This window comes from Electrophorus electricus, chromosome 4 (assembly GCF_041902795.1).
Source record: "Electrophorus electricus isolate QZ-2024a chromosome 4, ASM4190279v1, whole genome shotgun sequence".
NCBI lineage: Eukaryota > Metazoa > Chordata > Actinopteri > Gymnotiformes > Gymnotidae > Electrophorus > Electrophorus electricus.
Window position 1 is genome coordinate 39,383,127 of NC_137500.1, and position 12,647 is coordinate 39,395,773.

The window sequence follows — 12,647 nt, forward strand, 5'->3', positions numbered from 1 at the left end:
AATGTGTGACGAATAATTTCATGGTCATTAGTGCTAGCGACATGCCAAAATATTTATTGTTGTCCTTGATATTGTGTAATCACCACATTTGGAGCTAATCTAAACAAAACACCCAGAACATATTACACATGCACTGTTAGCATAGAGGCAAGCCCTTCCTGTGGCATTCATTCTGGCCTCTTCACACCCAGATTGGCATTTGTCCTGGTAACTGCAAGGTAATGGCATTCGAGTGCAGGCTCATCCCCTTCAAGGGCCTCTCAAAGAGCCTCTTCACATTTGGAGCTTCACTTGGGAAAATTGGCACTTGGTGCAAGCCACGGCCTAATTAAGCGCTGTGATCTGTGTCTGATTTCAATGAGAAAGAAGCCTGATGAGAAGACGTGGGGGAAGGTGCAAGCACAGCGGCCTTTTGTAGCATTATGTTATGCGGGACAAAGCAGGAAGGAAACACGTGTTTGGAAGCGTAAACAGTCCCTGAAGTGCGGCACATGGAACCATCTCCTCTGTGGTGATCCTGGATCTGGCTCGCTCCCTCACAGCATCCTGGTCCTAACACAGAAGAATTGCCCTGCCCCAGGACGCCACATCTAATGTAATATTACTCCGAGCCGGGTGGGGAGAGCAGAGGAGAGAAAAGGAGAAGAGGGGAGCAGGGGGCTGGGGGGAAAAGTGGCCCCTGACCTTGTGGAATTGAAGGGGAGGGCGCTACTCTCTGGATCCAGGAAATCATTTGTTTAGTGAACACTCTGGGCTACTCACTGTGTTTACTGCTGGCAGGACTGCAGCAGAGCGAAACCTCACTGACCTCCCCTTTCACCGTGAGAGAGCTGATGGAGTGCTCCACTGTTCCTCTCTTACATGCAACCAAGGGTTTTCGGTTTCTTTTCACTGCTCTTGGAGTTGTGTCCTGTAGAGAGTATTGTTTCTGCCTGTTAGGGGTTTTGAAGCAAAAGAGTCAAACAGCCATATAGGATAATATGATTTTGGGCTTATTGGTCTTTTTGGTACACTGGTTTTGTTGCGAGGTGAAAAAAGGTTTTCCATTCAAAATAGGTCCCTGTTAGGGGGGAGGTGTTGTTCTACTGATGTGGGGTGTCATTGGCGTTGTTTACAAGGCAGGGTGTATTGATTCAGGGTGAGGTAGCCTCATTCTCCTCTGAGAGCGCCATTGTACAGCCTCCAGGACAAACATAGGCTCCCTGAGGAGCTCTGATCACATTTCAGCTCTCTCCCTGTGCTACAGCTGGGCACTCCTAAGTGCCTGCGGTTACAAATGGACCACTCAGTGGGAGATAGCTCATGTGAATGCAAGACTAAGCATTCAGATCTGTGATTTATGTGTATGCGTGTGTGTTTGTTTTTGCATGTGTGTGTGTGTGTGTGTGTGTGTGTGTGTGTGTGTGTGTGTGTGTGAGTTCATGACTATGATTAGGATTCTTAGTGAGCCTTCTTCTGTGTTTGTGCAGTTGTTTGTGTATTTCTGTTGCTTGTTTATCCGTTAGAATCCCTCTTGAATTGTTGTCTTGTTTACAAGATGCCTACTTATTTTCTCAAGAACCATGGAACTTTTGATTTTGTGATTTTGTGATTTTGCTCGAAGCTCCCAGTGACACTCAGATGAAGAATGCTGAAGTTCAGAGCTCAAAGCAAAAATGTGATGTGCAGTCAGAATGTGTTCTAAGACAAAGCGTACATTCTCTGTGGCGGAGGCAGACAGGCACTGACTGGGGTCAGAAGTCACATGAGACAGAGTTCTAGAGGTGTCTGAACTGGCTGTTATGTGATTAGCTCAGGAGATAAAAGCTATAAGCATGTTTTAATTGGATTACATGCCTGTCCCATTACATAAGCATACACACAGTCAAGCCACAATATCTAGCAGTGACCTTCATAAACTATCCTCTAAAAAACTGTTTCACTAGCAAAAACCCTGAAATTTCAAGTTGCATCCTTTTTTAATTTTCTTACCCCTCCAAATAACGAAGACAAAAATATCTACCCAGTCCTCCCTTACAGGGAGGAGACAATCAGTCGACACTTTAATTATAGATGAAGGTATTTTGTGACTGGAACATATTGATTTGAATGCCCCGATTTCTCATTTTGTGCCTTGCCGAGCAGAAACAGCTTTTCTCCTGTATTATATGGCAGATATTTGTGCTGGGCACAGCTTGGAGTGGGATTCTGACCTGGCCTTTTTTCTCCAGTCCCCAGAGGAGGCGCATCCAGAAGCCAGCCCTCTTCAGCCCTGTTTTAAGACAGAGACAGTCGGATTCGGTTTCACAGGCAATTAGTCTGAACAGAAGCTACTGAATGAGAGTGTTTGTACCCTGTAGCCTCTCAGCCCTGCTACAGTAAGCATATCCTGCCAGAGCTACGGCCAGTGCCTTGCTACGCTCCTATTGATTGGTGTGGTACTGTTGAGTAGCAGCCTACTGAGAGGTATCTGTCACATCAGTAGATGACGAGAACAGTGGAGGTTCTCTGTTTTTGTTGCGCAGTTTCAAGGTTTATTTACATTATGCAACCTGTACATATATATGTAGTATGATCAATTCTTACCTTGCCACCCAATTAAAAAATGACCAATACAAACAACATGTGGACATCATATACAATAAACATACACTATGTATAGACAGTGTGACCTCACACAGTTTAGCCCTTTAAAACATGATGTACAAAATGTATTATCACCCAATGCTGTGTATGGCACTATTGACTGCACTATTGAGTCCTGGTGGTCCTTTACTGCTCTACCACCAAACACCTTCAAGATAACAAAGGAAAAATCGACAGAATAATAAGATCGCCTGTCAAATCCTGATTAAGCACCACTCCTGCGGGAGCGCCGGTGTGTCCCTGCTGAGACTGAGTGTGTGTGCAATCTGTGCTGGGAAAGGCTGAAATGAGAAATCACCTCTGTGGCTTCTCTCCACTGCCTCCCTCCCTGTGCCTGTTAGCCTGAGAGGTAGTGCTGGTGTCTCCTCACAGAACACGTGCGATCAATAATGGCACCAAATCTCTGCCTTCCTCCCTTTTCCCCCCTCGCTCTCTCGCTCTGCCTCCTTCACTCTCTCTGACTGATGGACACCTTGCCAGCAGAGCTGAGGCGCTTCCTGTCTGACACGACATGTTAGAGACACACTCGCATACTCAACGTCACACATTCTTAAACAGAGATTTCTGGAACAGCTGAGATGTCTGTGTGATGTACAGAAAGTGGAGGCAGGCCTCTGCCATTCATATTCTATCACCAGAACAAACGTGAAGGCTGTGAGAGATGAGAGGGTAATATCAGGACAAGCCCAGGCATGTGCAGAATGTTACTTCCCATAAATAATTACTCCATTGCCCCAAAGATTAAGCTAATTGTTTCTCTGTGTAGATCTACTTGCATTTATTTGAATCTAGCTCAGTGTTTTTCTTTTTGTTTGAATATTGATGGACTTCCCAAACAATCTTTGCACTTTGCAGGATGTCTTCTGGAAAACAGCCAATGGCAAGAACTAAATACATTCACAATAGTATTTGTTATTTTCAGAAGCCCACTGTCCGGCAGTGAAACATCTCCTGACTATGCAGCCTGTGTGTTTACATCATCTGGGATTCAGCCCTTGCCGATTTGCCAAGGAAACACTTTGTCATGTTTGATTTTCCGTCGTTTAAGCTAATAGATGCTGCTGATTTTTTGTCAGCCTGGCTTTCTGCTGAGGTTGGGGGACCCCAGCGGAGCTGCAGGTTAATGTAAACCTGATTTCTCATATATCACGCGGCCTCCCCCTCCCTGGGCCTCTCTGCCTGCGTGCGGCACAACCCCTCAGGAGGCACCTCGCATGCTCCTCACTGGGCAAGAAGCGGAAAGCTGTGAATAAGAGTTTGTAATGAGCAGCGCAGGTCTGATGTGGAGAGCACACCCTACCCGAGAGGTCTGTGTTATGTGTCTGGATGACCTTGCACCGTGTAATCTAACGGTTTAGATGTGACGGTCACTGTCACTGTCAGCTTCAGAGAGGAACTGAAGCTCCATGCATGTCTGGCCATGAAGAGCAATTGAATTGGTTAAAGAAAAAAGGCTTACTGCTGACTTTGGGTCCCTGACTGTAGTCCCTGGCAGGTACTGAACCTGTGAAAGAGAGGAGTGAAGTACAGGCTGGTGTGAGCCCCTGTAATTAGCTGGATCCTTGTGATTTCTCCCCCCTTATTATGGGTAATGGAATGGGATTCTCATGAATAGAAGCAAATGAGTTGCTGAGTACAATTTAATACCAGAGATATTTAACGAGAGCTTTTTTTCATTATATGAGGTGTATTTGCATAATTCATGCAACGTCCCGTGGACATGTCGCTAACGGGAAAGAGCAGCGACTCATTTTTAAATGTATTTTATCACTTGGCTTTGATTTGGCACGTTCTCCCCCTTCGTCCTTCTTAAAGGCACAACGCTGCTCCACATTCTCTTCTCTTCTTCAGCACACACATTCACTCAGGCTATCACTGCTATTTGGGCGGATTCACTTCAAATGGTAACAAAGGCTTGCCTGCGTGTCCACTCATGGACATAGCCATTGAAACGGTTCAGTCCATTAAAGGTGATAGCGTGGTAATCAGGTAATGGATGACTCTGTTTGATGAAGGCTTAATTTTTCTCCCGCTCCTGTGTATCTCCGCAGCCTGCCGGCCTGGCTTTTATAAGGCGTTGCCTGGAAATGCCAAGTGTTCCAAGTGTCCCCCGCACAGTTACACACACCAGGAGGGCGCTGTGCACTGCAGGTGTGAGAAGAACTACTTCCGCGCAGAAGGAGACCCAATCTCAATGGCCTGCACACGTATGTATTCATCACCTACAACCACAGTCCAGCTTTGGCGCAAGATTTCCCACCCATCAGCTTTCTTGAGGAACACCACAATGCATTTGAAATATGCAGGCACAATTATTAGTCTTTTAGAGCAGTCTTTATTTGTATTTCCAAAGATAAGTGTTTACGTCACTTCAAAAGCACAGCCCTGAAGTGATCATAAAGTTACTCCCTTAAGTGCTGTGGTTTATGGTGTTTGTTCTGGGACTGATGAATTTATGCTGCCTCTGTCTGATAAAGTTTCTGATCCTCCCCCAGACAGCCTGCTGTGGACAGGCTTTGTTTGTTTATTTTTAACTGTTGTAACCAGTGGGTCTCCCAGGACCAGCGCTATGGAGTGAGTAAACCCATTTTCTTTCAGAGTCGACGATGCAGATGGTATACAGATGCACACGGCCTCTGCCAAGCAAATCCAAAACATGCTATTCATAAATTATAACTTTGCTATCAGTGTTGATTCAGATCACATAAAACCATGGCAAGCCTGATCATCCCTGTGGCCAAGTTTAATGGAGTATGTCTTATATTACATCCAAAGTAGTCAGGACATTAGGTCATGCTACGGTAATATATGTTGCAATTCTGAAGCCTGGCTTCACTCTGAGCCAGTGTTTCAGACGTCAGTAGGTATAGTCAGAATTGTATAATTTTACACAGTTATGCTGCTGAGTAGAAATGTAGAAGTAGAGCAGAAAAGCGCTGAGTCAGCGTGTGTGAGTTTCATTTTAGCATGTCATGCTGTCACAGCCATCGAGCAGAGACATTTATCTATATAGAATCTCCCATGATGCATGGATGCTACCTTAACTAGAACATATTAGGTTTGAGTGGCCCTGAAATTAAAACAAGGACTTCTAGGATTTTTTCTGTATTAGCTTTGAAGGTCAAACAGAGTTCCTTGGCAATTTCAACTTTCCAGTTGTGTTTGAACTGTTTCATATAATTCGCCTCTGTTTTTCTCATCATATTTCATGAATGATAACTTTATAATTTTTAAAGTTTATGTTGGAGCTCATAAAAGCAAGGTCCTGATTTTAATCACAGTCAGACCTTTCAAAGGCACTCATATTTAGCCCTGCTTTTAAAATATAGAAATAGTCCTGTTTATTTCTCCCTGTCTCCTTTTTATTACCGCATAACAGTGCATAGGCTATAGCATAACTCCCCAATGTAAGGAAAAAGTCTACAGGAAGCTGGAACAAATATGTTCGGTATCTGGGACATTTATCAGTAATACCAGGCAACAAACACTATATATTCTCCTGTCTCAGCCAAGGGCCCAGACTGCACTGTGGTCTCAGTATTGCGATGGTAGTGGGATTTCTAGCCTGTAGTGCTCCTGAATGCTGCAGTCACACCTTCGTAGGCAGGAAACAGAGTTTCTTGTCAGATGGGGTCTGTGTGTGTGTGTGTGTGTGTGTGTGTGTGTGTGTGTGTAATGGACAGCTCACTTCAGCACACCACACATCCTCCCGCTGGCAGGCTGGCCGGTCCCTTAATATTATCTGCCACACTGTGATTCCTATTATACGTCTAGATCAAAGGATGCGGCAAACATGTTGACCCTCCACACGTTTCTGCTTTTTCCTGCAGCCTGAGAGCAGACAGGCTGGTTTATGACTTTGCTTCTAATAGCTGAATCACGTTTGTGTCTTTCTTATCCATCCAATGCTGAAAATGAGTTCCCTTTATGCTCTTCCTGATTATCTACAGAGGAAAGCTTGAGCATATTTCTACCGCTGTCTTGTAAAATATAAATCTTCTTAGTTTTAAATTTGTGTCTCATTTATATTTCCTAAGGAAACTGCAAAGGAAGCTCATACTTAAGGATGCAAGTACTTATTAAGTGGCCATTGTGGTGCATTCCAGTCTTGACCCAACTTAAATGGTGATTTAATGTTCTGTCACAATCAAGGGAAAGCCACTGGAAGTGCAGAAACGGGCGAATCATTTTCAGACATGTTTGTGTGGAGGGATCATTTTGGTAATGTTCAGTTCCTTGATGCAGTATTAAATTTTCTCATCATTCGTGGTCCAAGGCTTTTAAGAGATGTCAGTCAAAGCTAAGAAGATAGCACAACAGTGCTCCAGGAATGGGCAGTGTTTTTTATTAATCGTCTTACTCACAAAACCAAAACACAGGCTAGAGGATTTTAGCTTTTGGATAATTATGTAGGTTTAGTCCTTAAATGTTCGGAATATTCAAAAACAATCTTCATTTCTCAGACTGTCAGATTAGGATGGAATTGGTGCCTGCTTTTGCTGTCTGAAGAAAGGTATCAGAGGGAGCCATATTCTAAGGTTTCCTCAACCTTAAGGTTAAGTTAACCTAACAATCCTATAAGAGCCTCCTCAAATCTAAAGTAATGACACTTACGCAAGTCCTGCCAAGAAAATCTAAAATGCAGTTATTAATTCTGTATCATACAGCATGATATATGAATGACAAGGTCGCTGCTTCAGAACTGCATGCCCTGATGAGGAACTCATAAGTTCAACAGTGTCAATGACAAATACTATTTCTTTGGCTTTAACGGGTGAACAGTATCTGTGCGTTTTCCTTCTCTACCTCTTTTCCCCTTCAGGTCCTCCCTCGGCCCCTCGAAACGTGATCTCGGTCATTAACGAGACGTCAGTGATCCTGGACTGGAGCTGGCCAGCAGACACGGGTGGCCGGAAGGACACGACATTTAACGTTGTGTGCAAGCGCTGCTCAACCGGATCCAAGCGGTGTGAGCCCTGCAGAGGCACTGTGCGCTTCCTGCCGCGTGCCTCAGGCCTCACCAACACCACGGTGACCGTGGCAGACCTGTTGGCTCACACCAACTACACCTTTGAGATCGAGGCGCAGAATGGAGTCTCCTCTCTGGCCCCAGCACTGTGCCAGTACGCTGCTGTCACCATAACTACCAATCAAGCAGGTGAGGTCTTTACAACACCTTTTACCTTTCCAGGCCTCATTGCTAGAGGAGGAGCTCTGGTTCAGGAGGTAATGTTTTCCCCTCGCGGTTTTGCTGCATTCACCTGGATCTGCCAATTAGCTCAAGCCAGTAGTTAGAGTAAAATGAATTAAATGAAGGGAGTGTTACAAAATGGCAGGGCTTTTAAATTTTTACCCTAAACTTATAAAACTCTGTCTCATACCTCAAGGAAAGCCAGCAAATCACAACCAACTGCTTAAGGTAACTGACTGTACCATAGTGCTAACAAACACTGATAGGAAACACTTTTATTTAAAGGCATTTGACCAAAATGGAATTCCTGAAAATGCTTCACTGGGTGTCAGTCATGAGTCCATATTCCTGTGGAATTGGCTGCCACATTTTCATGAAGACAATTCAATTTCCTGGCAGCGATGTGCAACAAAGCTCAAAATTCCATTAGGAGAGAAGAAAATAATAATATCTCAGCAAGCCTATTTTTCATCCTCTACTTTTGATCCTTCCTGCGCTACGTCTGTGCACATATTCATCTGGAGGTGCTGCAGGCCGGCTTGTCAGGCTGAAGGTCATGACTCCTCAGGTTACTATAAAATGTGAACACAGAACCATCTGCCTCCCATTCTGTTAGGAGCTCCTCTGTAAGGATGAGCAGTAGTGTTGTAGGGCCTTGAGGGGCCCAGACCTCTGTATCTTCTGTCATTCCTTCTCTGTCTTTAAACTGATAGGTGCAGGACCTGCTGGGAGATTTAGAGCCAGCTTTAGAGCTAAGCTTATAGGCTTTGGAGTTTGATGTCATAAAATGGTAGGCAAAGGAGTACTGTAGATCAAAGGCTAAGGATTGATAGGTCTGCAGCCTTTTACCATAGGGAATAGTTGTCTTTGTTCTAAACCTCATAAAATCCCTACTGTCATGAAGAAGAGAGTTGAGATATGCTTAGCTAATCTTTTATCTATGCAGTATCAGCTTCTGCTCCGAGATACTGTTGTGTTTTAATAATAATGAGGAAATGCTTGTGGCATCTGGCTTCACGATTCTGATATGAAACAGTCCTGAACACTGATTGTTGTCTTAAAATAATACCACTCCTTTACATAAATTAAAGCTTTTGAATAAACATTGTGTACTGTGCCTCTGAGTATCACTGCTCATTTGGGTTTTATAGTGCACTTGCTTCATGATACTGATGATATTTTATTGTGTCCTGGCTCATCATGTTCTGGTAAGATTTTTGTCTGCTATTAGCTTTCAACATGTTGTCACAGCTGTGATCTGTTAAAAGGAGTGATTGCCAGACGCTCATGTTAAAAGGTTTTAGGAGAAGCAGTGGGTGTACTCCTTATTATAAAAATATTGCTCCATAAATTATTTGATTGAATGGGCAGGAGGCTGCAAAGTTTGACCTAAATTGACTTACTTACCTCCCAATTTATTTAGTGATGCAAACAGTTTGTATCAAACTAATAAATATATAGAGACATTTCATGAATATTCAGATAATCATTTGTGAAGTTACTTTAATCTGTGTAATTGTGTCTCTGCATAAACTCGCTCTCACTATGTATGCAACCTCTGTATCTGTTACACTATAAAGCAGAGCTTCACTGCATTTTATTTCATTGTAGATGCACTGGCTTTGGAGCGCTGAAGTGCTGATCTCTTATTTGGCTCCTCGCCACATGGTTTAGGAAGCGAATCTACACGAGTGTTTAATTTTATCCTTGTGCTCTTTTAAAGAACCCGAAACAAATCGGATCACGACCCCTTTCACCGCAGCTCCACTCCCTTGAACTCGGCCAGTAACGCAACTACCTCTGCAGTCATATAACATGCAAATGGAACAGGAGACAAACACATAACTGGCCAGTGCTCTCATCCCACAGCTACTCTCTGTCATGTAGCAGTTTTACAAGGGACTTGCAGGGATGTCAGGCACACTCCACTACACATAGCCAACATTTGCAGCTCATCCCTGGGGACATTGCCCTCTGTGTTAGGATAGTGATGGCCTCTTGGCTTATAAAAGCTTTAAAACATTTGTATTTGCCCATTTGACAGGGTGTCTTCAGACATACCACGGCCTCCTCCTCACTTCTGCCAGGACAGGATACAGACAACTAATGCTAATGACAGTGGAGAACTAGAGATGAGTGTAATGTTCTTTTTTAAACAATTGTTTAGTTTAATAGGACTGGGCGATATGGAAAGAGAAGCTTACTAGGACAGTAAGGTGAGGAAATGAGGAGCCCTGCGAAATGCAGAGTAGTATTGGTCGCCTGGTGTTGTACTGGATCCTCTCCCTACCACAGTGGGGCCCCTTGAAAAGAGCAAGGAGCAGGGTGAGATGAAGGGTGTGTCCAAACCAGGTGTCTGAGATGTCTCTGCTGAGAGCCTCCACAGGCCTCCTCTCTAAGCCATGTGGAGGACATTTAGTGACCCAGTGGTCCTCTGGTTGTCATTACCTTATGATGCATTTCATGAAGATCCTTTGCAAATCTGAAGCTCTCGTGAAACAAAGTCGTGGAGCTCCTGGATATGCCAACTATTAGTACTCTGGTTTTGGGTTCTAGCTGAAATGTAATAATAATTTGAATAGTTTCTAAAGTGAACATATCTTCAATTGCTTATGTAGGCTCACATTAGTTTTTTGTTGTTGTTGTTTGTTTGTTTGTTTTTTTGCCAGACTTTAAAAGAGTTTTACTGCTTTCTCTCTTGGCCTAGCATATGTGCTACTCATGAGAGTCTACCAGAAAGCTGAGAAACTGTAAACTGCAAAATGGTCCATAGCTCATGTGCCATAAATCTCATCTAGTAAAACTGCAGTCCCTATAAAAAAAACTGTAGTCACTAAAGAAATACCTTATCAGAGTGCTGTGTAGGAGTGCAACCAGAAACCATCTGGATTCATTAACAGGAAAAAACTTGTCATGGGGAAAGAAGCATTTCAGAACTTTATAATCACAATCAAAAAAGCTTGAACATTTCAAAGAACAACATGTTTTTTCCTGTGGTCTAATAAAATTAAAACACGGCCAGTCAGATGCTTTCATGGCCTCTGTGCTGCTTTGCGATTAGAGAGTTGTAAAACTTTAAAAATGTAAGTGAGCCAGGCAGGAGGAGGGAGGCATGGATTCTGACTTGAATTATGATCACAGATTGGGACCATGTGATGTGCCTCAGCACAGAGATGTGAGATTCTGATGCTGGGAGCATTTTGTCATTAAAGATTTAAAACAAAGCTGAAGACTTGGGTGAGCCTCTTTCTTTGTGAACATGCCATATTAGCCATTGACTGAAAAAGCAAATTCTATGCAACTGCATTGTTGTGTTGACTTCGTCAACTTTCCCTGCTTTTTAACCAGCCACCAGCGGAGAGCCAACTCAATTAGATCTAAAGGAACCGATTCAGAGGATGCAAATAGCTGAACCAAAATGTCCACTGAACCGCCTGTGAACTTCACTTCTGTGTGCATGTAATGCAGTTGCAGGCAGAGGCACAGAAACTAATCCTCTTTTCTGGCTCTCGCCTCTGTTCCTCTCTCTCTTGCTCCCTTTCTTTTCATCTCTCCCTGCAGCTCCATCCGCTGTCACGGTCATCAGGAAGGACAGAACATCCCGGAACAGCATCTCACTATCCTGGCTGGAGCCGGAAAGACCCAATGGGATCATCCTGGACTACGAGGTCAAGTACTATGAGAAGGTGGGGGCAGTTTAAACTGTACTCGTCCTGGACATTCAACATTATTAGCATTTAAACTGGGTCTCCGTCCTTCTATATGGCCTCATTACTGAGCTTAATCGAAAGTACAGATGCACATGACTGAGTGCATGTTTCAGGTCATTAGTTCATGCCGCTTCTAAAAGACACATACACAGAGGCTTAGTTTAATAGCATAATGCATGCTTATGTCTGCTGAGGGTGATGTTTTGACTGGAATTAATGTTTTTAAATCCAGAATTTCTCTCATATTGGATGGACAGCTTATTTGATGCCCTCTCTGGAAGCATCATATTATCTCAGTTTGGCCCAAGCCGATGCATGGGGAGACACTGTGCTCTGAACTCCCCTTGCCTATCAAAGCTGCTTGTGCAAAAAGCCAATGAAACGAAACCTTAATCGCAAGCCCACGCTTCTCTATCATGAGCTACTTCAAGCAGCCTTTCTCAGGTCTGCTGCAGCTGCCATATGATTAAAGGATCATATAGGAATTGGGCCCTGACTGACTTCATATGCTAAGTAGCAGGGTGATTATTGTTACCCTCACATCACTGCTGTGTTTTCAGGCTGCCATGAGAGTAAGTATGGGTGTGTTCAGTTGAGCTCTTTCATGCTGTCAGACACTGGGAAGCCTTCTGCTCCTGTATGCTGTGGGTAATGGCTTCTTCAGGCCTGCGGGTTGTAGAATGCTGGGATCTGAGTTTGGCACTCAAGAGGCCCTGACATGGTGGGAGCCTACTCTCCCAGGCTGGCAGGGGATCTGAGGGTGTGAAAGAAAGCCTTGGTCTCCAGTGGCAATCGGCCAAAATTCGCCCCATAGAAAAAACATTCCATTGTCTAGCGGTTAAATGACTTGACGGCATGACCACACACATTCTCACTCATATAAAATATTCACAAAATTTCAGACAGGCTTGTAGTATCTTCAAAAAAGTGAAGTGTTTATCAAAGTAAGAGCAAATATCTCTTGTCTGATTTATGTTAAATTTGTCTTTGCCAAAACCATCTAACAATGTTTACCAGTAGTTGGTTTTGGTATAAATATGCTATACTCTTAACTTTCGTACGGTTCTACTTAAATAATAGTGGATTGGCTCAACTTGAATTGAAATATATTTTAGAATATG

General features: G+C 43.6%; 1 protein-coding gene across 4 annotated transcripts in view; it reads left to right on the forward strand.

Annotated features, from left to right (window-relative positions):
* Nucleotides 1-12,647, forward strand: part of epha3 (eph receptor A3) — a 76,470-nt gene that overhangs the window by 35,067 nt on the left and 28,756 nt on the right. For all 4 annotated transcript variants that reach the window (XM_081713724.1, XM_081713723.1, XM_035534815.2 and 1 more), the window contains exons 4-6: nucleotides 4,677-4,832; nucleotides 7,448-7,783; nucleotides 11,378-11,502. In XM_081713724.1, coding sequence (XP_081569850.1) covers nucleotides 4,677-4,832; nucleotides 7,448-7,783; nucleotides 11,378-11,502 — 617 coding nt within the window. The remainder of the gene's footprint in view (nucleotides 1-4,676; nucleotides 4,833-7,447; nucleotides 7,784-11,377; nucleotides 11,503-12,647) is intronic.